Source organism: Elephas maximus, chromosome 2 (assembly GCF_024166365.1).
Source record: "Elephas maximus indicus isolate mEleMax1 chromosome 2, mEleMax1 primary haplotype, whole genome shotgun sequence".
NCBI classification, from domain to species: domain Eukaryota; kingdom Metazoa; phylum Chordata; class Mammalia; order Proboscidea; family Elephantidae; genus Elephas; species Elephas maximus.
This window is the reverse complement of record NC_064820.1, coordinates 230,188,792-230,209,771: the sequence shown is the minus strand read 5'-3', so window position 1 is coordinate 230,209,771 and position 20,980 is coordinate 230,188,792. Positions and strand designations below refer to the sequence as shown.

The 20,980-nt window shown below is 54.1% G+C and overlaps 1 protein-coding gene across 2 annotated transcripts in view; it reads right to left on the bottom strand.

The window, feature by feature from the left end:
* The window catches only part of COL18A1 (collagen type XVIII alpha 1 chain), a 136,871-nt gene that overhangs the window by 24,207 nt on the left and 91,684 nt on the right, over positions 1 to 20,980 (bottom strand). For both annotated transcript variants that reach the window (XM_049875048.1, XM_049875047.1), the window contains 14 exons: positions 17,888 to 17,977; positions 16,208 to 16,267; positions 13,954 to 14,083; positions 10,963 to 11,054; positions 10,393 to 10,608; positions 9,909 to 9,935; positions 8,363 to 8,425; positions 8,172 to 8,258; positions 7,699 to 7,752; positions 7,381 to 7,539; positions 6,305 to 6,367; positions 4,832 to 4,858; positions 1,379 to 1,519; positions 767 to 829 (listed from right to left, as the gene is read on the bottom strand). In XM_049875048.1, coding sequence (XP_049731005.1) covers positions 767 to 829; positions 1,379 to 1,519; positions 4,832 to 4,858; positions 6,305 to 6,367; positions 7,381 to 7,539; positions 7,699 to 7,752; positions 8,172 to 8,258; positions 8,363 to 8,425; positions 9,909 to 9,935; positions 10,393 to 10,608; positions 10,963 to 11,054; positions 13,954 to 14,083; positions 16,208 to 16,267; positions 17,888 to 17,977 — 1,272 coding nt within the window. The remainder of the gene's footprint in view (positions 1 to 766; positions 830 to 1,378; positions 1,520 to 4,831; positions 4,859 to 6,304; positions 6,368 to 7,380; positions 7,540 to 7,698; positions 7,753 to 8,171; positions 8,259 to 8,362; positions 8,426 to 9,908; positions 9,936 to 10,392; positions 10,609 to 10,962; positions 11,055 to 13,953; positions 14,084 to 16,207; positions 16,268 to 17,887; positions 17,978 to 20,980) is intronic.

Here is a 20,980-nt window from a genome sequence, read left to right as displayed (position 1 = left end):
CCCAATTAATTCTCATTCATTTTGCTCAGACTGAAGGGTCTGTCCCAGCCATGTACTCTGCTCAGGCCGAGACCCTGGAAATGAAGCAGGCTCTGAGGTCTGAGGCCCTCCAGCATCCTGGGCAGGGCTGCAGTGGCCCCCATGCCGGAAGTACCCTATACCGGCAGGCGGTGCTCTAACCAGGGCTCCTGAGGGGAGGCAGACATCCCCCTGCCCCCGCTCTGTGCCAGCCTTGGGCACCACTCACTGGCAAAGCAAGTGGCAGGAGGATGGGGTAGCTCTCAGCCTCCAACATGCTTTGGGTATCTCAGGTGTGGCCACTCCCTGCTGAGCCCAGCCCTGACCGTGCACACGCTAATGATAATGGCAGACCTAGGTGGGGGCTCACAGGGATGCCCCCGATTTTTATTCAATGTGAATCTTACTCAGGTCAAACAATGCTGCTTCCCAAATGAGGGCCACAAGAGGAATCTGACAACCTGACTTCTCCCAGAAGCACTGATCTTCGGGGCCCGTTCTGCCTGTACCGATCTACCCTGTCGACCTTCGGCCTCTGTCCATCTTGGGGACTAGGTTCTCATCTCAGCTGTCTTCTGACCCACAATGGAGGATTCTAGGGAGGCGCAGGGCTGAGGTTGACAGTAACCTGGAACCAGCTGCCCTGCAGGCCTGCAGGACTACCACTGTCCCCAAGGTGCCAGGCCAGGGACACCTTCCTGCAGGGATCCTGACCCCAGATGCTAAAGGACCCACCCACAGGAAGTACCTGTGGCCCAACGGAGCCTTGGCCTGCTGACCAGAAGGGCACTCCAGAACCTTCCATGTCATCCTGGAGAAAAACACAGAAGAGACATTTGGGCCTGCTTCTTTCCCTTAAAGGATGGGCTAAGAGTGGCAACGAGATGTGGGGTGGGGGGGACAATGCCTCAGGGTGCTGCTGACAGGATGAGCCTGCCTCGTCAGAAGGACCTGCTGGGGCCCCTCAGCCTCCCCTGGGCATGGTTTATTCGCTTCCCGTCTGGGCGAGCCTGCAGATGGCAGCTGTGGGGCTGCCTTGCTGAGGAAGGGCTGTAGGTCAAACAGACAGGGTAGGCCAGGGGCAGCCCCAGCACCAAGGCTCTCCCACCATGGCAGTTACAGCAGGAGGCGGGGTGGGGGCTGCTCCCCCCATCTCTGTCCCTGGCACTGTCCACACATGACAGGATCAGCCGTCACTGGATGACCAATGGTGGGGTCATGGTCCGTACACTAACCCTGGGTAGGGAGGAGCCCTGCTGGGAAGGAGTGATATCAGCCCCTGGCCCGGAAAGCGCACTTGGCTTGTGAGGCACCCGAGGTAGGAGTCAGGTGACAGAGGGCAAGAGCGGCTGGTACTCACAAATCCCGCTGCAAGTCCTGGCCCAGGCGGCCCAGGGGGTCCAGGGGGTCCCGGGGGCCCTGGAGGTCCAACTGGTCCAGGGTCTCCTGCAAGGCCATTCTGCCCAGGAGCACCAACAGGGCCAGGGTCTCCCTGGTCTCCCTGCAGGCAAGGGGGGAGGGAGAGGGAGTGGGTGACTCTCAGCCCTCAGGGTTTTGGGTGAACCCGAATGCCATCCACGGCACCCCAATGCACCAACATTCTCTTATCACGATTAAAACACATCTGAAAATGCAGAGACGGATATCTAACATTCCACGAGGCAAGGCACACCCAGAGCGTCTCTTTATCTGCTGGTTTACGGGACAGCTGCATTCTCTTGGAAACAAAACACAGACACAAGCCTCAGTGCTTACTCCAGGCGCACGCCGTGCCCGGGTCAAAGCATGCGGCACACGCGGCAATGTTACCTCCAGCCCAAGCCCCCGGCAGGTGGGGGGGGAGTGAGAAGGAGCTGTAGCAGGTGAGGAAGGGTGCACCGCTGGAAGGAAGGAGTGAGGGAGAGAGAGGAGAGAGGGGAGTTTAGACAGAGTCAGGCAGGGGCTCGGCTTCAGTGGTCACAACGCATCCTCGGATCTGTTAGTCCAGAGGGCCTTGGAGAGGAGCCAGGAGGGGCGGTAGGTACATGTAACGAAGACAAAGTCCTAGGGCATGCCTGTTGCACACAGCCCGGCCTGGCCTGGAGTGCGAGTGACCCAGGGTCCAGCAAGAGCCGGCTCGAGGAGGCGGGCAGAAGATGCGGAGGGCAGGAAGGGCCTGTGCAAAGGGCTCGGGTGTGGGGTTAGCCACACACAAGCCCAGCTCTGCCCCTTCAAGAACACTGAACTGCTCCGAGCCTCAGTTTCCCCACCTGTAAAATGGGGATGATCCCAGTGTTCTCACAGCCTCAGGGAAGCCCTGAATGGGATGGTGTGAGGTGCATGGCGAGCTCAGGGTCAGCACATAGCCAGGGCACAAAGGGGTCCCTTGCCTGTCACGGTCATAAATTCAGTCCACATGACTCCACAGGAACACAAGTGTCACCTTCCCACGGCCCCCACTCAGACATGGGGTATGCCCCATGTTCTCCTCCAGTCCCCCAGTGGGGAGGGGTCCCCTCACCTCAAATGCACGCTCACCTGCTGCTGATGCCACCCCTACCTCCAGAGACATGGTTCCTGTTTCTACCCATCTTTTTATCCCAGACCTTGCTGGGGACTGCTTCCTGTAACTTCTTAACCTCAGTTACTGTCCGCTTCGTAACAGATGGCCAACACTTTAAACATGTTGCCACCCAGTTTACCCGAGTGCTAATTTTATTGGAATCTTAAATTTTACTTTCTTGGTTTTAATCTATCTTAGTGCTTTTTATCAGATTTTAAAATCTTATCTAATTTTTGATCTTTAAAAATTTGTTTAAAAAATTTTTAACCTTTCTAATCTTGTCTTTTAGTATTTTTTTTTTCCAGTTTTAGCCATTTCTCTCATTTGAAACTTCATCCAAAATATTTCCCTCATTTTTCCTGGAACCTGGTATTTATACGTGTGTGTATGTGTGTGTGTATGGAGCCCTGGAGGAGCAGTGGTTAAGAGCTCAGCTGCTAAGAAAGGTCAGCAGTTCGAATGCACCAGGGGCTCCTCAGAAATCCTATGGGGCAGTTCTACTCTGTCCTAGAGGGTCGCTGTGAGTTCGAATAGACTGGACATCAACAGATTGGGTTTGGTGTTGGTTACATACATGTACACACACATGCAGACACATGTGTATACATATATATTTTTGTACATATCCATAAAGGTCCCTAGGTGGCATAACAAGTTTGCGCTTGACTGCTAACCCAAAAGTTCGTGGTTCAAACCCAGCAGAAACTCTGGGGAAGGAAGACCTAGCAATCTACTTCCATTAAGATTACAGCCAGGGAAACAGCTCTACTCTGTAACACATGGGGTCACCGTGAATTGGATTAACTAGAGGGTAACTAACAACAACATACACGTATCTATTTAATTTACTTTAACACTTTTAGTTCTCTCTTTTGGGCTTCTCTTAACGCCTGAACCCCTTTTCCGATTCCTATCGCCATCCTTCCCTCATCGACATCTCTCCCCAGTGGAATTCATCGTGTGTGCCGCCCAGCCTGGAGTCCTAGTCATTCTCTGGCAGCTTCCCCCGCAGACAGCCCCTTTGACCTACTGCAGAAGTTTTCAGTTAGCACCTACTCCCGCCCCCCAGCCCAAGGGGGAGTCAGTAGAATCCGTGGTCTTTATCAATCTGAATGGGGCTGGAGCCCTACGGGGGCCTCCCAGGTCTGTCTGTGGTGGGGGTCACAGGCTCCCGGCCCTGCTAGAGTCCACCCAGTCTCCAGGTGGCCTCTCCCCTCCCCCACCTGGCTGGACACTGCTAGATAAACCATCTGCTCTGGTCAGGCTGTGGCCCTGGGCTGCAGGCCTGTCCCCAGGGAAGGCCCAGGTCCTTCAGAGCAGGCCTTGGTTTAGGGCTCCCATAACTAGCCTGGGCCAGAAGCAAGGCAGGCAGGCAGCCTTTGTTCCAGAAAGGTCTGAGTCTCCTCCCCCCGCCTCCCCATAGCAGGCCTGGGCCCTCTGAGAATATTCCTAGCCCCCTCAGCCTTCCCTCCCGGGGACCAGCCACTAGCTGGCCTCTGTGCAAAACCTACAGTGTGGCTCTGGCCTCCACTGGAGCCTTGGGCAGGCCAGGATGGCACTCCCAGGCCTGAAGTAGCTCCTTTGTGAGAAAGTGAGGGAGCCCTTCTGGGACCCCCCTGGAGCGGGCTCACTCCCCCTCCCGAAGTTCCCCCCATGGTCTCTTCTCTCACACTTTGTCCCTGGGAGCATGTTTCCAAATGAGCTGCTGACTTCCCTTTCTTGTACCAGAATGCTTCTGGCCTCATTTAATTAGCAGACCCTAGCCCAAAGGAGCCACATCCATCAGTTTGTTGCACTGGGGTGGCTTGCGTGTTGCTATGATACTAGAAGCTATGCCACCAATATTTCAAATATCAGCAAAGTCACCCATGGTAGACAGGCTTCAGCAGAGCTTTCAGGCAAAGACACACTAGGAAGAAAGGCCTGGCAATCAACTTCTGAAAATTAGCCAGTGAAAACCCTCTGAATCACAATCGAACATTGTACAATACAGTGCTGAAAGATGAGCCCCCTACATTAGAAGGGACTCAAAACTGCAGGGCCGGGCAAGGTTTCGTTCTATTGTACAGGGATTCACCATGAGTCAGAGCCGCCTCGACAGCACTAACAACAACAACAACCCAGAGCAGGATAAATGCAGTGTTCACAGATGGTGAGCCTCACCACAGGTGGACAGCTGGGCCCGGGCTGGGCATGGGCAGCATCACGGACAGCGCTCCACTAACTGGTATACCCACCCCCCCAGACTGGGGCATGGGGGGGTTTGTGTACCTTAGGTCCTGGGGTGCCCACTTCACCCTGTGGAACAAGACAGAATAATTACTACATAAATAGATTTGCCGTGCACTGAGCAAAGCAAGCACTTCACGATTTTGCTCTGACCCAGAGGTCACTGGCTTGAATGTCACCGTGATGTTCAGGGAAACCCTAGTGGTACAGTGGCTAAGAGCTACGGCTGCTAACCAAAAGGTCAGCAGTTGGAATCCACCAGGCACTCCTTGGAAACTCTATAGGGCGGTTTTACTCTGTCCTATAGGGTCACTATGAGTCGGAATCGACTCAACAATGGGTTTGGGTTTTTTTTTTTTTTTTTTTGGTTCTGATGCGTAGGGTTTGGTTTCTCTCTCTGGTAATGAGAGCTGAGGATACGGAGCTCTCTGAGGACAATGATGTAAACTCTGCGTGCCTCGTCTTGACCCCTCCTGGTGCAGGACAGGACCTCTGGGGAGGTAAGGACATACCCCAGTCCTGTGGCTCCGATCCTGGCTGCTTGGAGCACGATTAGTAGACACAGTGCTTACAGGGGAGCCAGCCACAGTGGCCCTTTGTGCTGAACCCCATGTTCAACGCAGCAAATGCCTCCCTGAACAAGGGGAGGTGGGCCATGCGTGGCCCCAATCAATCCATTCTTTTAGCTCAACTGTCTCCAGATAGCCTGATAAACTGCACACTGAAGGGTTCATTTAGCTCCCTCTGCTCAGCCAGAAACAGCCTCGTTCTTACAAGTTCACAGGAACCCCTAGCATCACCTCCACCAGCCAGATGTGCCTGCCCCTGGCTCATCCACGGAAAACCCACAGGAACCATGGCTGGTGACACTGAGCGAGAGGTCTGTACAGCCTCTTGGAAGTTTCCCTATTATTGACGTAGCCACAGTTGTTTGAAATATGATATATAATGTTCAAATCAAGTGCCGGCATTACTCAAAATCCAAGTTAGCCTAATTTTCATCATGAAAAAACAGTAATAATGAGGCCCTGAATTTTTATATGGCATCTCTGGGTGGTGCAAATGGTGAACACATTTAGCCACTAATTGAAAGGTTGGAGATCTGAGTCCACCTAGAGGCCCCTTGGAAGAAAGGCCTGGCAATCTACTTCCAAAAAATGAGCCACTGAAAGCCCTATGGAACCCAGTTCTACTCTGACACGCATGGGCTGCCTGAGTCGGAGTCAATGCGATGGCACTGGATGGCATTTTTGGATGAGCCCCAGCTGGCTGCAGTTCTAAGCATGCTTCAGGAGTTCAAAGCCCCTGGGTTACTGGGTGATAACGATGACAAGATTGGGTACTTTTGGAGGAAAGCCAACCTTAGCCTTAGCCTCTGGTGTTGGCAACTTATGGTTTTTCTCCTATAAGAGGTCACCTGGCCAGGCCCCCAAACATCCAGGGGCCAGCCACCCTCTGGCTACTGCCCTGTGGCTTTGAGCCAACTGCACCCTGGACTTATGTGGGGTTACTTACAGGGCTTCCTTTCTCGCCATTCTCTCCTTGTCGCCCCTCTTTTCCTGGAGGACCTGGGGGTCCCTGGGAGAGAGAAAAGCAAAGCTGCTAAAAAACCAGTGATGGGTTAGTCCACAGAAGTCCTCAGAGAAGCAAGGACACATGGGATGTTCCATGTCCTCTGGATGTGAGGCTGGAGTCAGAGGACTCACAGGAGATCCTGCCCAAAGTCAAGAGCAGCTTCATTCAAGAGCAGCTCAGACCACCTGCTGTTCAGTTGTCTTTACTTTTAGTTGCTTTTTGAGTTGCTGATCAAACTGGGGGAGGCAAGATGGTCCAACTCCGATGCCTGCACTGCACACGGCTGCTGGGTCCACACAGATGCCACATGCCCTCTAGAAGGCAGCCAGGCAACATGGAAAACACATAAACCAGGCACGTTCTCTAATGTAAAACTCTGCTCCTAGGGGTTTATCCTTGGGTAGTCCCCGGATGGGTCTGTGAGGTGGTTTTCTCTGTGTGCTGAGCCTGACAACGGGGTGCCATCCACAGAGATGGGGACAGGGCTGTGGGCAATTGCTAGAATGAGCCCGTGTGCATTTATGAATCATGGGTCCAAGGCAGATCGCTGAGTGAGAAGCCAGGCACTTGCAGTTGGTGGGCGGCCTGATTATAGAAAGTGGCATGGTGGTGCCCACTGAGCCCCGTGTTGCCCCAAGGGGCTGGGCAGTGAGGGGGGTCCTCAAGGTTTCCTAGAATGGTGAGTCAGCCAAATGCAGCTTCTTACTGCCCCCATCCTTCCAGGCAGGGGTTCTGGTGTAGACCTGAGCTCACCATCTTTTATGGAACTCCCTCCCTGCCCCCTCCCACTCCCCCCCCCCCCGCCACTGCCACGAGAATCACCTTGACCAGCAGGGAGACCCTGTGAAGTCTACCTACCCACCTGTGGTCCCCCAGTGGGTCAGTGATGCTAGAACCATGCTCACACTTCTCCAGGGCAGAGCCACCTCCCTTTGAGGACATGGGCAGGTATGGGAGGGGGAGCCCAGAGATGGAGAGTGGGAGGATTATGCTGGAAGGAAGGGAGCAGCACTTACCGGGGGGCCGGGATGCCCCGGGAGCCCCTTTTGCCCAGGCACACCGGGGAGGCCTGCAGGCCCTGGGATGTCTGAGCTGTTCACCCCAAAGCGGCCTGGCTCACCAGGCAGGCCTGGGACGCCGGGGGGCCCAGGGGGGCCGGGGAAGCCTCGTGGGCCCTGGACAGGGACAGACAGAGTGGTCAACACACACACAGCACCCTCAAGTGATGCCCCACCTCCCATCCACTTGTCACCACCCGTGAAGGGTTCCTGCTGAGAGCCTGTGGGCGCCGACAACCCTTTCTACATACAGCTCCCTGGCCGAGGCATACTCACCCTGAGGGTCTCCAGGTCACCACCAAACCCAGACCCCTCCATGTCGATGAAGGTCTGAGGGGAAAGTGCCCCAAGAGGCGTGTCAGAGAAGCACAGTGGGTACAAACCCACCCCCGCCCCCGCCCCGGCCTTGAACACCCCACCACGCCTCCAGCATTCTGAGATGTCACATGAGAAGCAAAGAGAAGGCCCCACTACTAGGATGAGGAAAGCCTAAGGGGACACAGGCAGAGCCTGGGGGGCCAGGCCCCCTGCGGGCTCCCAGGATGTCTGAGGCCCCAGAGCCAGCTGAAAGCCCACTGGGACTCTGAAGGCTTGGGGCCTCCTCCTAGGAAGGCCGTTTTGTGGGGCCAGCAGCACCGATAGGAAATCACGTTCCTAAACGCAAGGAACGTGCAGAAAGAAGCCAGGCCAGGTCCCCCTCCCTGGACAGGGCTGAGCCCTGGTGCAGGGGGCCCAGACATGGGACTCACCAGCTTGTCATGTCTGAAGGATGGTCCTGGAGGTCCTGGAGGCCCCTGGGGCCCAGGGGGTCCACGTGGCCCGACCCCAGGGTCCCCCTAGAACATAGCAAGAGCCCACTACACCAAGGGCACACAGCCCCCATGCAGTCAGAGGGGAGACAGGGTAAAGGGGTCACGGGCCAGGCCAGGCCAAGACTCACCTTCTCGCCCTTGGGGCCTATCTCTCCTGGGGTTCCCGGGAAGCCCTGAGGCCCAGTGTTGCCCTGGAAGACAGAGAGTCTGCGCAGTCAGGGCAGGAACCTCCGCTGGGTCAGCAGGTAAACGGTGATGATGCCGTGGCATCTGTGCTGTCAGTGCCCCTCCTGCCCTACGACCAGAACGCCCACTATTCGCACATAGTCTGGCTGGATGGAGGCACTGGAATCCAGAGAGCAGCCACATCACCATTCACTGCGAGGGTCAGACCCCCAGATACGCGCCCCCACAATGGGAGTCCCTGACTTCAGAGTAGTGCCTGGGGGGATCCATGCCATGAAGGTATGTGGCATCTCCATCGACATCCTTGCTAAATACCGAGCCCTCTGTCTGCTATGTATAAGTACATGTGTTTACACGTGTGCTTACACGTGTGCATGCACATGTGAGCTTGCACTGTGCGTGTGTATACACCCACATGTGTGCATGTGCATATGTGTGCGTGTGCCTGCGTGTACCTGTGTATGTTGTTGTGGGCACTGTGGACAGAGAACGTGCCTGTGTGTTTGCTACTTTCAGTACATGGGTGAGAAGCCCTTGGGGTCTAAATGGTCAATGTGTTTGAATTTCCATGGGTGCTTGAAAAGACTGTGTACGGCTTGTTTCTTGGACATGAAATTCAAATGAAATCTATTAGAGCAACTTGCCAATTGAGTCACTTGGATACTATACCACACACACACATACACACACCCCTGCTCTATGGATTGAGGAGTGAGGTCTACTAAGTCTCCCAAAAGGACGGTGGGTTAGTTCCTTTCCGCCCACATTTCATCACGGTCTTTGCTGTCAGTGCAAAAAGGTTCAATCTTGATTGCTCCATGGTTAGTGGGAAATAACCCTTCTTGTCCTTTTTGAATGCTTTTATTTTGAATCTATCATGTCTACGATTAATACTGTGATACCCATTTTCTGCTTGTTTTATGTTACCATTTGCCTGGTATATTGTTTCATGTTACCATTTGCCCGGTATATTGTTTCCCAAATCTTAATGTGCAACATTATTGTGTCCTTTTAATTACTTCCATTTCTCAGAAATAGTATTTGTCAATCTTTAAAAACCCAAACTGACTACTGGAAGATAGGAATGCTTACATTTATTGTACCTGCTGATAAATTTGCCCTCGCTGCTATCACTTCCTTTTTTCTGTATTGCACCATCCTCCCCAAAACACTTTCAGTTTATTTTGTTATTGTTTATTTTTTTACTCTAAGAATGTGGAAGCTATACCTTCTACTTTTTTTCTATTTTCGTAGTTGTTAGCTTAAACACATCAATACACAGGCTTAACTTTATATTTTTCTGTCAAAACTTAGATATATACTTTTAACAAAATTTCCATTGCATTTTCCAAATGGTTTCATTCTGAAATCGCATCACTATGCTGAGTTGAAAGAGAGACTCAGGAGGTAAAGTAAAGCCTCAGGGTCTCATGCACCTGTAACAGGTAACATCTGGCTCTAAGGCCAAGGGAAGAGAAGCCCACCTACCTGCTTTCCTTCTTCGCCGGGATCTCCCTGGAAGGGGCAAAAGAGACCATGAGTGATGGCAAACCACCCCCTCCTGTTCCCACTTTCAGTCAGACATGGCAACACATTTCTACATTCAAATCTCGCCTGCAAACCTGAACACTCCATGGGAAAATAATGATCTAATTCTAATTTTACCTACTCCTGTCCCTAAAAACCTTAGTACAGTATTGACACCCAAACACTGCAGACCCCAAGTCTGCCATTTCTCCATGTGAATGTGAGCCGCTCTCAGCCTTGGGGCATCTCTGAACCCCTTTCCACTTCTGCACAAGGGAAGGACTCAGCACTCTTGGGGGAATGCCGTTCCTGGGGGATCTCCAGAGGTCCCGGGACGCTGTTCCCTGCTCTGGTCTTGGTGGACTTCCCGCACCCTCTCCTGCTTCTGCCCGAGCCCACCACCCTTGGGCAGGAGCTGGTCTGACCAAGGGGAGAGCATACTCACTGGCTCACCATCCCTTCCTGGGGTGCCGTCCCTTCCTGATGGCCCAGGGGGTCCAGGCGGTCCCTGCGGCCCAGGGACAGCCTGTGTGGCGGAGCCATCAGGGCTCTGGATGGCTGGGCCTGCGGGACCCTGGGGACCGACAGGGCCAGGCAGGCCCTGGGCTCCTGGCTCCTCCTTCTGCCCCTTCAGGCCTGTAGAGCCGGGCCTCGGGGCCACCTAGGAATGAGAGGGGGGACCAGGCACAGCTGGGACGAGCCAAGCACAGCCCTCTCTGTGCTGGTGCTGCTGTCCTGGGGGAGAGGAAGTCTGAACTGTCCAGGGCACGCACACCAAGAGGCTCTGCCTCAGTGTCACTGGACACTCCCATTGCTGACTGGGAGCCTCCTCTGCTGTGGACACAGGGTGGCCGGTGAGCACCCACTGTGAGCTGGGCATGTCGGGGGCGGCAAAAGGTAGGAAGGACAACCGCGCCCTGGGAGCTTCCTCTGGGTGTCACCGGCAAGTGGACCAGGGAGCACTGGCCCTCGGGCCTTGACTTCATGGGTCAGGGTCACGGGGAGGGGGACTCACCTCTTCCACGCTGTCCCATGTGGCAGCCACATCTGAGCCCACAGGACGGGTGTCACTTTCTCTGCCCTGCTCCACACCAGGGAGGGTCTGGGCTGGGAGGAGAGGCAAAGTGGCCATGTCAGACCTGGGGCGGTGGCCTGGGCTCTACTCGCCCTCTCTGCCCCTCTGCGGAGGACACCTGCCGCTCGCCCCCCAGCACCCTCAGGGCTGGCCTGGAGCCCAGCTGGCCCCATGAGAGCCCAAGCCCATAAGCACTTGTGCTCCAGGTGGGGTGTCCAGGGGCTGGGGGCTCAAACGGGAGCATCCACCTGGGACAGGCAAACGGGGGAGAATGAAAAGTCAGTGATGAAACCAGCAAAGGCAATTCTAAGCAATGGCAGAGATGGCATGTGCCTCCCCGCTGGTGAACCGCCCCTGTCTCGGTGTCCCCTGGCCCAACAGAGAGGTCCAGAACCTTCTGGAAGATGCTTCCTGGCTTCCTCATACCAAGAGGCCCTGGCTCATCCAGAATGCCTTCTAATCACTCATTGCTTTTTCTTTCCCCCTTCTCCCTCCAAATTTTAATTTGAAAAAAATTGGAAACCTACAGAAATACTACAAGGATAGAACCATGAATGGCCCCGTGTCCTCGACACACACACACAGGCTTTCTCACACATACACTCACACACGTACACTCACACACTCACATAGACTTTCTCATGCACACTCATACACACACAGATAGACTTTCTCACACACACACATATTTTCTCACACACATACAGACTTTCTCACACGCACACAGACTTTCTCACACACACACTTTCTCACATGCACACACTCACACACATAGACTTTCTCACACACACACACTCACACACAGACTTTCTCACACACATACAACTTCATTCTTTTGCTAACCCATCTGAGAGTCTGCTGCCCTCATCATGACCCTTCTCCCCTGAACACTTCAGTGCCTCCTAAAAGTGAGACCGTTCTCTGAGAAAACAGCAGTCACGTTCAGGAGGTTTAACACTGATACATAGTATGATCTGAGAGAAAGCGCATATTCAGATCTCCCCTGCTGGCCCAACACTGTCCTTCATGGCTTCTTCTTTGGGGTCGGGGAAGGAGGACTCCAGGACTGGACCGAGGCTCACGCCCCACATTTAGTGGCGTCTCCTTTAATCTAGATCAAAGGTCAGCCAACTACTGCTGCGTGGGCCAAACAGGTCTCAGCCTGGTTTTGAATGGCCCTTGAGCTGAGAATGATTTTACACAACAAAACAAGACACATACGAATATGCTTCGAGAGGTGTGTGGTCCAATGGAGCCTAAAATATTTGCCATCTGGACCTGGACAGGGAACACTTGCCACCCTGCTCTTGTCCACCCCTGCACTCCCCCCCGCCCAGCATGCCAATCTCAAGACTGGGCCTGAGCTGAATGGCTTCGAAGGAGCCACAAGGGGGCAGTGTGTCCAGCTCCCACCAGGCCCCGCCAGGCTGTCCCGTTCCTGGTGGCCCCAAGTCTGACCCTTGGCTAGCACATCGCCCAGGCCCCCTCCTGGCTTTGTCCCTGAGTAATGACAACTGCAGCAGACACCCTTATGCCTTTGGAAAGCTAAGGGAAAGACATATAAGTTATGACCAGTGTGGCCTCTGGGGACGACCCTGAACGATTCTCATTTGTTCTTTCCTGTTTCCAAGTTGGCTGCACTCAGCATGAGTTACTCCAGTAACCTAAAAAACAATAAATGCTCTTCTTTAAAAAAAATATATATATATATAAAAAAAATTTTTTTTATATATATATATTTTTACACACACATAATTTCCTAAAACCTAGACTTAAGTGTGGTAGGCAGAAATGTAAAGATGTCTCCCCAACACCCCCGCCTCCTGGGTAATCAAACACTAGTCTAGGTGCTACAAGAGGTAATTAAAGCTACTGAACATCTGACCTTGATTATGAGCAGGAGAGTAGCCTGAGTTGTCCAGGTGGGCCCAATAATCACATGAGCCCTAAAGAGCAGACAAGCAAGGCAGGCGAGCTGAGGTAGAAGAGGAGTCAGAGAGATTCCAGGTGAGGACTCGATCCGCCATGGCTGGCTTTGAAGGTGGAGGAAGGGGGCCAGGAGCCAAAGAATGCAGGTGGACTCTAGAAGCTGAGAAGGACCCCTGGCCAACCACCAGCAAGGAAACCGCCCAAGGCCACCTTGACCCCAGAGAGGAGGTCCCGGGGCCCACAGACAGCAGGGCTGCATGACAAAGGCCAGGGTGAAGGCAACTCCTGCCCCTGCTGCCTCCCCCTCAGAATGGCCAACGGGCATCACCCAGACTGCCTAGCGGCGCCCCACTCCAGCAGACCCTTGGGGCTCCCCACAAATGCTGCTGCCAGGCACGGAGGAACAGGATGCAGACCCAATAGAGGAGAAGGCCCAGTCCAAACAGCAGATCTGCCCTAGTCCCCTGGACCTGTGAGCCTCCTGCTGATGCCCACGCAGAGGGCAGCCAGGTGCCAGCCAAAGCTGCCCACCCCCAGTTCTGGACGTGTGGCCCTCACCCAGCTACACACACACACACACACACCACCACCACCACCACCACATCACAGCACCATACCTACATCATACATCAAATAGATACATATGCTTACTCACACCATATACACACTGAAACTCACAGGCCGCAAACATACCTATCACATATACACACCACCACACACACTGCAGATACACACACATCACACACACCATACATCCAACCCTCCTGCCCCCATATACACAAACATGCACACACACAAACATGCATACACACACTCACATATCACATACATACCACCACACACACATATGCACACACACCACACCCCTACACCCCACACATGCCATACACATATACACATCACATATACCATGCAACAGACACTCACTCACACACCACACCCACACCCACCCACCCACCCGCACACACGTACCCCCCTCCCCCACACTCAGAAAAGTTTTACTTCCTAACGTAGCCACTGTCGTTGCTTCCTCGATTTCGTCGGTTCTGGAATCTTCAGTGTTGCTGCCTCCAGCCAAGGGTGGAGAGGTGACCGGAGGAGCCTCAGGCAAGATGGGTTTCAGGGAAGAGCCCTGGTGGGGGAAGAGGGGAAGACATCCTCGGACTGAAGGTGCAGGAACCTACCGCGTGCTTTGGTTGGTTTGTGAAAGAAAATATATGTTGTAATCTATAAGCACAGGACTTCACCTCAGATTGTCTCTGGCAGAGCAGTTTGTGGGTGGTCTTCTCTTATCCAGCCTGTGAAGCCCCATGGCTCCAAGGGGACAAACCCTGGGGCCGCCCTGGGCCCAGATATCCCTTCCCCACCTGCGGTCAGGCCACCCTGGTGCCGGACTCATGATTCTTTACCTCATGATGAAGGAGCTGAGTTAGGATTTTATTTGCCATTTCTTGTCAAAATGTAATCTATATTTTTGTAAATTTGCTTAAAACATGAAAGTCAAAAGTATATCGTGTGTGGATCCTAAATTGTTAAAGGGCCCAGTTTTAAAATGACTTAAACAGATAGGCACCGTGTACTTCAGTTTTCTCATTGGGTGCTCTCCCCAGATCTCACACTTGCCTTACGCTGCGCTTTAGCCCTTGCTCTTCCCTTCCCAGCCCCACAGAGAGGTCTGGGACCCCTGGGCAGCTGCCCACACCCCTGCTGGACTCGAGTGGGGTTCAGCCTCCTCTGCTGGCCCTGGAAACAGCCTGTTACCCAGAGTCGGCCTGCCTCCTCGCTGAGGGCCACACCATCTCAGCCCCCAACGAGGCAGTCCTCACAAACAGAATTGGGTTTGGTGCGTGGCTAGAGGTAGACTCCTGGCCAGGTGGGGGTGGGGGGTAGTTGTATGTGTGGTTTTACGAGTGGGCGGCTCTGGGGTGGACCTGGTGGTCTCTGTCTTGTCGGGCAGCTCCAGGAGGGTGTGGGGAGGTGGAGGACTTGAGGACTGAGCTTCAGAACAGTCTGTTCTGGTCGCTCAGACCCTCTATCTGCCAGTCCTGCTCATCACTAGTTCAGCATTTTTGAAGCTCTTTATCTCTTCAGACTCCTCCTTCCTTTTCCCCACCCTCCCCTTCCCTCTCCTTTCCCTTCTGTATTGGGTTGAAAGGTGTCCTCCCAAAATTCATGTTCACCTGGAACTTCAGAGTATGACCTCATTTAGAAATAAAGTCTTTGCAGATGTAACCAAGTTAACATGAGAGAAAAACAAACAAACAAAAACCAAACTCGTTGCTGTCGAGCCAATTCCAACTCATAGCAACCCTACAGGACAGAGCAGAACTGCCCCATAGGGTTTCCAAGGCTGTAATCGTTATGGGACCAGACTGCCACATTTGGGAATAAGTCCAATGTGCCAGGTGCTCCTTATAAGGACGGAGAAATTTAGACACAGAGACACAGGTAAGGCCATGTGAAGCCAGAGGCTGGAGTGATGTGGCTACAGCCAAAAATTGCTGGGAACCACCAAAAGTTGGAAGAGACAAGGAAGGGCCCTCTCCTAGAGCCTTTGGAGGGAGTTTGGCCCTGCTGGCACCCTATTTTCTAACTTCTGTCCTCCAGAATTATGAGAAATTTCTGTTGTTTTAAGCCACCTAGTCTGTTGTTTTAAGCCACCTAGTGAGTGGTACTTTGATTGGGTGGCCCCAGGAGACTCATACACACCCCCTCTCCTCCCCTTCCTCCCTGCGTGTGTTGTTTCCGATGGCTAGAGCTGGAGAAAGTACCGTCACGGCCGGCACAGCCTTTCCTTCTGGCTGCAGAGCTACAGCCCGTCAGTCCCCCAAGGACCCCTGCAAGCTCTGGGGGGAGGATGAATGCCAAGGTCACTTCAAGGACCAGCAATGTTTAGACTCAGAAACCTCACTGTAAAGGACAATTGCCTCGCAGAGGATATGGGAAGGAACGCAGCCTGAGGCTGGGGGTGTTGGGTAGGGCTCAGCCCTGTCCTGAGCCCGTCAGGCATGTTGGGCATAAATGAAGGTGCAGGCCACTAGGAGTAGGTCACTCACTGGACACGGCAGCCAGGCACTGCCAGTAAGTCCTGACTGCTGGCTGGGGAGGTGTCTCAGGACACAGAGAGGGGCCACGTGTGTGCATGCACACACACACACACACACACACACACACACACGCACACACTCTGATGGGCAGAAAGAGACCATCATGCCAGGGCCCTAGGAGGTGAACTTGGCTTTACAGAGCCACTCACCATTTCTTGCGTGAGATGCTCCTGGTTGTCCTCATGCCCACTTCCGAAGTCTCCCGATGCCTAAGTGGTGTACGTAGAACAAAGAAGATGATGACCAGTGCTCTAGCCAAGCAGGCCTGAGCCTCATCCTGGGCCAGCCACAGCCCGGACCCTCCTCTCACAGCCATTTCCAGGAGGGAGAGGCCAGGGGCAGCTACGCATGGCCACTGGGACAGGAAAGCCACCCTTCCCCGTGTGGGCATTGGCGGGTCAATAGACATGTCCATTCAGATGAATTAAAGTGACCCTTTGGGAATCAATTTGGCAGAGGACCATAAAGAAATCCATTCCTGTCTTTTGATGGGTCATCCTGTTCCTGGACATTATCCTGAGGAAACAGCTGAGAAGAGAGAAGCCCCAAGCAAAACTCAACCCCGAGGACATTGGTAACATGGGGACAGCGGACAGCCTCTAGACAGAACAGGGCCTGCCCAGGGGAACAGGGGGACAGGACTGTGTCCTTGCTGCCACTGCCCATGGTGGACGGTCACACTTGAGTTATAATGCGCATCTGGCCGGCACTGGGAAGGACCGGCCCAGTGAGGGCCAACAGGGGAAGTCATGGGTGCCGGGACTGTCTTCCGCCATAATATTTGAAATTAATAAAACCTGGAGGAAAGAAGGCATCCAAGTCCTCTACTGGCCCTCTGCTTTAGAGTTCACAGCAGGCATGGCCCTGAGTTCGGACACCTCTTGGGGAACTTCCACAGGGACTCTGGGGAGATGGCAGGGCAGGCCTGGGAGGGGGTGTGCGGCGGCCACTCTGGAGACGGACTTGTAGGGCCCATCCGGCAGCCCTGCCCGCCAGAGGACGAGCCCTGAACATCAACTACATCCCTGGGCTTTTCTAGGGGTAAAAGCCACAGATTTATCAGAGAAAATTTGGAAACTCATGCAAGTGTAAATAAATACAAACTGCCCACAATTCAGCCATGGCTGACACTTTTGCCTCAGTGTTTTCAGTGACACGTACGATGTGGAAAGTGCACGTCCATTTGGGGGGAAGGCCGTCTTTGTGATCTGAGGTCCACCCTGGAATGTGGCTTCCCCCCGTCCTTCAGCCCCAGGAGTCAGTGGATTTTATTCCATGGTCCCGTGTGATAGATATTTCTATTTAAAATACAAAAGCCAGAACCTGCATGAAGTGGAAAATGGTCAGAGAAGGAAAACGCAAATATTTTCCACTAAAACAAACAATAAAAAAGTGGTAAGACTGGACTCCGTCAAAGACAGAAAATTTTCCAGACCCAGAAAAACAAGGCTGCCCCGCTGAGTTCCGGCTCTCACAGGTTTCACTCTGTGTCTCTCTGTACCTGTGTGTGTGTGTGTGTGTGTGTGTGTGTGTGTGTGCGCGTATGTATATGTACATATTTTGATATGGTGACTACCATGCATTCTATCACCTAACTGGCTATTCTAGGGATGGTCTGTAATATTAATTTTGTGTTCAGTATTTGATTTTAAATGCAAAGTTCAAGAGGAGGATATCACTGACGTTATAAGGACAAGTACCCCAAGTAGCATCTTTCCTTCACGTCACCCTGGGGTTCCCAAGGAAAGGAAGCCTGAACCGGCCTTTAGCACCCAGGGTCATGGAAGGGTGGGGCCAGCATGAGGCTGCCCCCCCCTACTGCCACTTACCCCATCTGTGTCATCACCCTCCTCCTCCTCCAGGCACTGCTGGGGGCTCACTCGGGGGTCTCCACGTACCCTCAGCTCTGCAATCAACCCCTAATCACACAGGGAGAGAGAGGAAGGCAGAGAGGTCACCACCAGCTCCGATGCAGGCAGTGGGCACGGGGAGGGAGGCCTTGCCTCGTATACTGTCACCAGGAGGCGGCACGCCAGTGGAGCAGGTGGTCAGGCCATTGTACTAAGCGAACCCTGTTGTCAGGTTATCGCCCCTCTGGGGTGAAGACACTTATTTATGAAAAGGTGGTGATGAAACCCAAAGCCAGGATGTCCCTGGATCTCACACGGTGTTTAGCTAAGAGGCAGAACTTGGGGTGCGGCCAGCTGGGGCTGCTGCCGAACAGCTCCTCCCTGGAACCAGGAGGCAACTCAGGAACGGGGGTGAAGGGAGAGGAGGACTGGCCTCCCCTGCTGAGCAGACTACAGTTTGGCTGGAGCATATCTTATGGACCTCCTTGAGCGTCATTTATCTAAAAAGCCCAGCAGCAGGTTTGATGATGGTTCTCGAGCGAAAGGAGACGGACTGGGCCCTGCCCTGTGGGTATGGGGAGCACCACGCACTATGGAGCTTTGCAGAGGCACGGTGGAGGAACTTAGCTCAAATCAACCAAGTCAGAATTGAGGCTTTATCTGCAACTTAACTTTTTTATAATAAAAACCAGGAAGGCGGCACAAAAAATTAAGGACCCCCACACCATAAGACTTGGGATGAGTTCTTTTGACATTCTGGTGCCCCAGAATCAATGTCACTCATTTGTTCACTCACTTGCTCCCCCCCACATACACACATTCCCACACATACCCTCGAGCACCATGCAAGGTGCTGGGATGCAGCAGTGAACGGGCACAAAGGGGAGACAAGGACAAGAGCACCAGCGAGCACCAGAGGGGGCCGAGAGGCTCCCGGCACTTCAGCCTACGAGGAGCACCGTCCGTCTGCAAACGTGGACAGATGGGCACATTTCACAGGCAGCCCGGCGTGCTTGGGGTCACTGGACCAGTGCTGCCTCAGGACCCACAGCCAGGGCAGGGTGCCTGCTCCAATCTCTGGACATTGCTTTGTGGTTGCTGGGCTGTCTCTGAAGGCAGCAGAACTGTTCCACTGACGGGATTATGCCTCCTCCCATGTTCCCGCTTAACCACAACACACTTTCAGGGAAAACAGGAGGGAGCCAAGGGGGGCCCGGGATACCAGCATTGCCTTCGCAGAGCCTGGGGGCACTCTCCCCATACTCCACCTTCCTCCTGGAAGCCTGCACACCTGCCCCCTCACCTTGGCTTCCTCCTCCATGCCGTGGGTGTCGGGGGCTGATTGGGCCTCCCCATCAGCCTCAGGATGGTCTGAGGCTCAGGAGGTCCTGAGGTGCTGCCACCAAGACCACCGATGCTGGTGACATCTGAGCCTCTGGATGCCAATACCCAGGAGTGGCAGACGGTGGCCAGATGACAGGATGTCCAGGGGGAGCAAGGTCAGCTCTGCCACCATGAACGGTCCCCGGACAGTGGGTGGCTGTGTCCTTCCAGAAGTTTTGGGCCAAGTCCCGGTTCTATGGGGCACCCTTCTGCAGCCTGTCCTCAGTACCTGGATGCATGGGGGCCCTCCCATAGTCTGAGGGGAGCCCTGGTTATTGAGACCAAACCAGCACAGACATACGCGCTCAAAGCCAAGTCTGCGTGGAACCTCTCACACCCCTCTTCCGCCCCTCAGACTCACCTGAGTCACCGCTCCAACACCCCTACCCCGCCCACTAGGCAGAGCACCTGCGGGACAGAGCCCCTACTGACACACAGCCCTGTACCTCCTCACAGCTCACTGCGCTCAGGGGACCTGGGCTGGGAAGGTGAGACAAATGGCAGACTCCCTCCCTTCAACCCTGCCCCAGGGGGCCACTCTGGAGACCACCATTGACAAGCACAAACCTGCACAAAACTCTGCAGTGGGCAGTGGGGGGGTCCCCTAGGCCCCCAGGGGCTACAACAGGGCCTGCAGTGGTAGGAGGCCAGGCTGCATGGGGAGGCAGTGTCGGGGCCTGGCTACATACAGGCCTATGGGGCTCCAGCTCTGAAGAGGGGCAGTTCACAGAGGCCAGACGAGTTGCCACAGTGAGGAGGTGATTTCACGTGGGTGGTGGTTGTCCAGCAGGGACCAGCTTCCTTCTTTGGGTTGGAGGGGTGCATACATGTGAACGTGTATGTGGCATGTATACGTGTGGGTAAGAGCGTGTGTGTGAGCGTCTGTGTATGTGAGCGTGTGGGGGATGCGTGTGCGTGTGTGTGTATGTCGGGGGGAGGTGGCAGAGACAAGGAACAGAGATACCTCAGTGGTAAACCCTCTGGCCCTTCTATCACACACAGGTGTCCTTCCTCAAATTGGCACGAGGAGGCGCCATCGCCCAAGGAAAACACAGAGGATCACCGTCTAAAGTAGGGATTCCACAGAGCCAGTGAGGCCCCAGGGGGAGCTCAGCATCTAAGGAGCCAGAGTCATCTCCAGGAAACACTTTAGAGATGCAAATTCTGGGCCCTTCCCAGCCTGCAGCAGACTGGGAGGAGGAGGATCAGTCTATTTCCATGGCCTGTAGCTCCCCAGAGGACTCAGACCCAAGAGCCACTGAGAACTGCTGGGAGCCTACACTCTAGAAAACCTTGCTCTCCTGAGCAGGCTGTGATGGCCCCTCAGGGAACCTTGTTGGCTTCTGCAGCGATGGGGGCAGGTCCAGGTGGTCCTGCAGTTGGTGATGTGGGCGCCGATGTCCTGCAGTGCAAAGGACAGTCCCCACACAGACCAGGCCTCCAGACAGACTAGACCAACATCAAGTTTTGCAGCAGGTTCCAAACACTTCCAGAAGCTGCAGGACACCCGGGATCAGGAAGAGGGGGATGTAGGGAGGGAGGCTTGACTGAACACAGACTGGCAGAAACCACTGAGTCCTGTGCCCTGGCCTGTGGCTTCCCCATGCGTGACCTGTTCAGTTGGAGAAGAGGCCAGTGGAGCTAAGGTCATAAGACCATTTCAATATTTAGCAAACTTAAAGCCCAGCG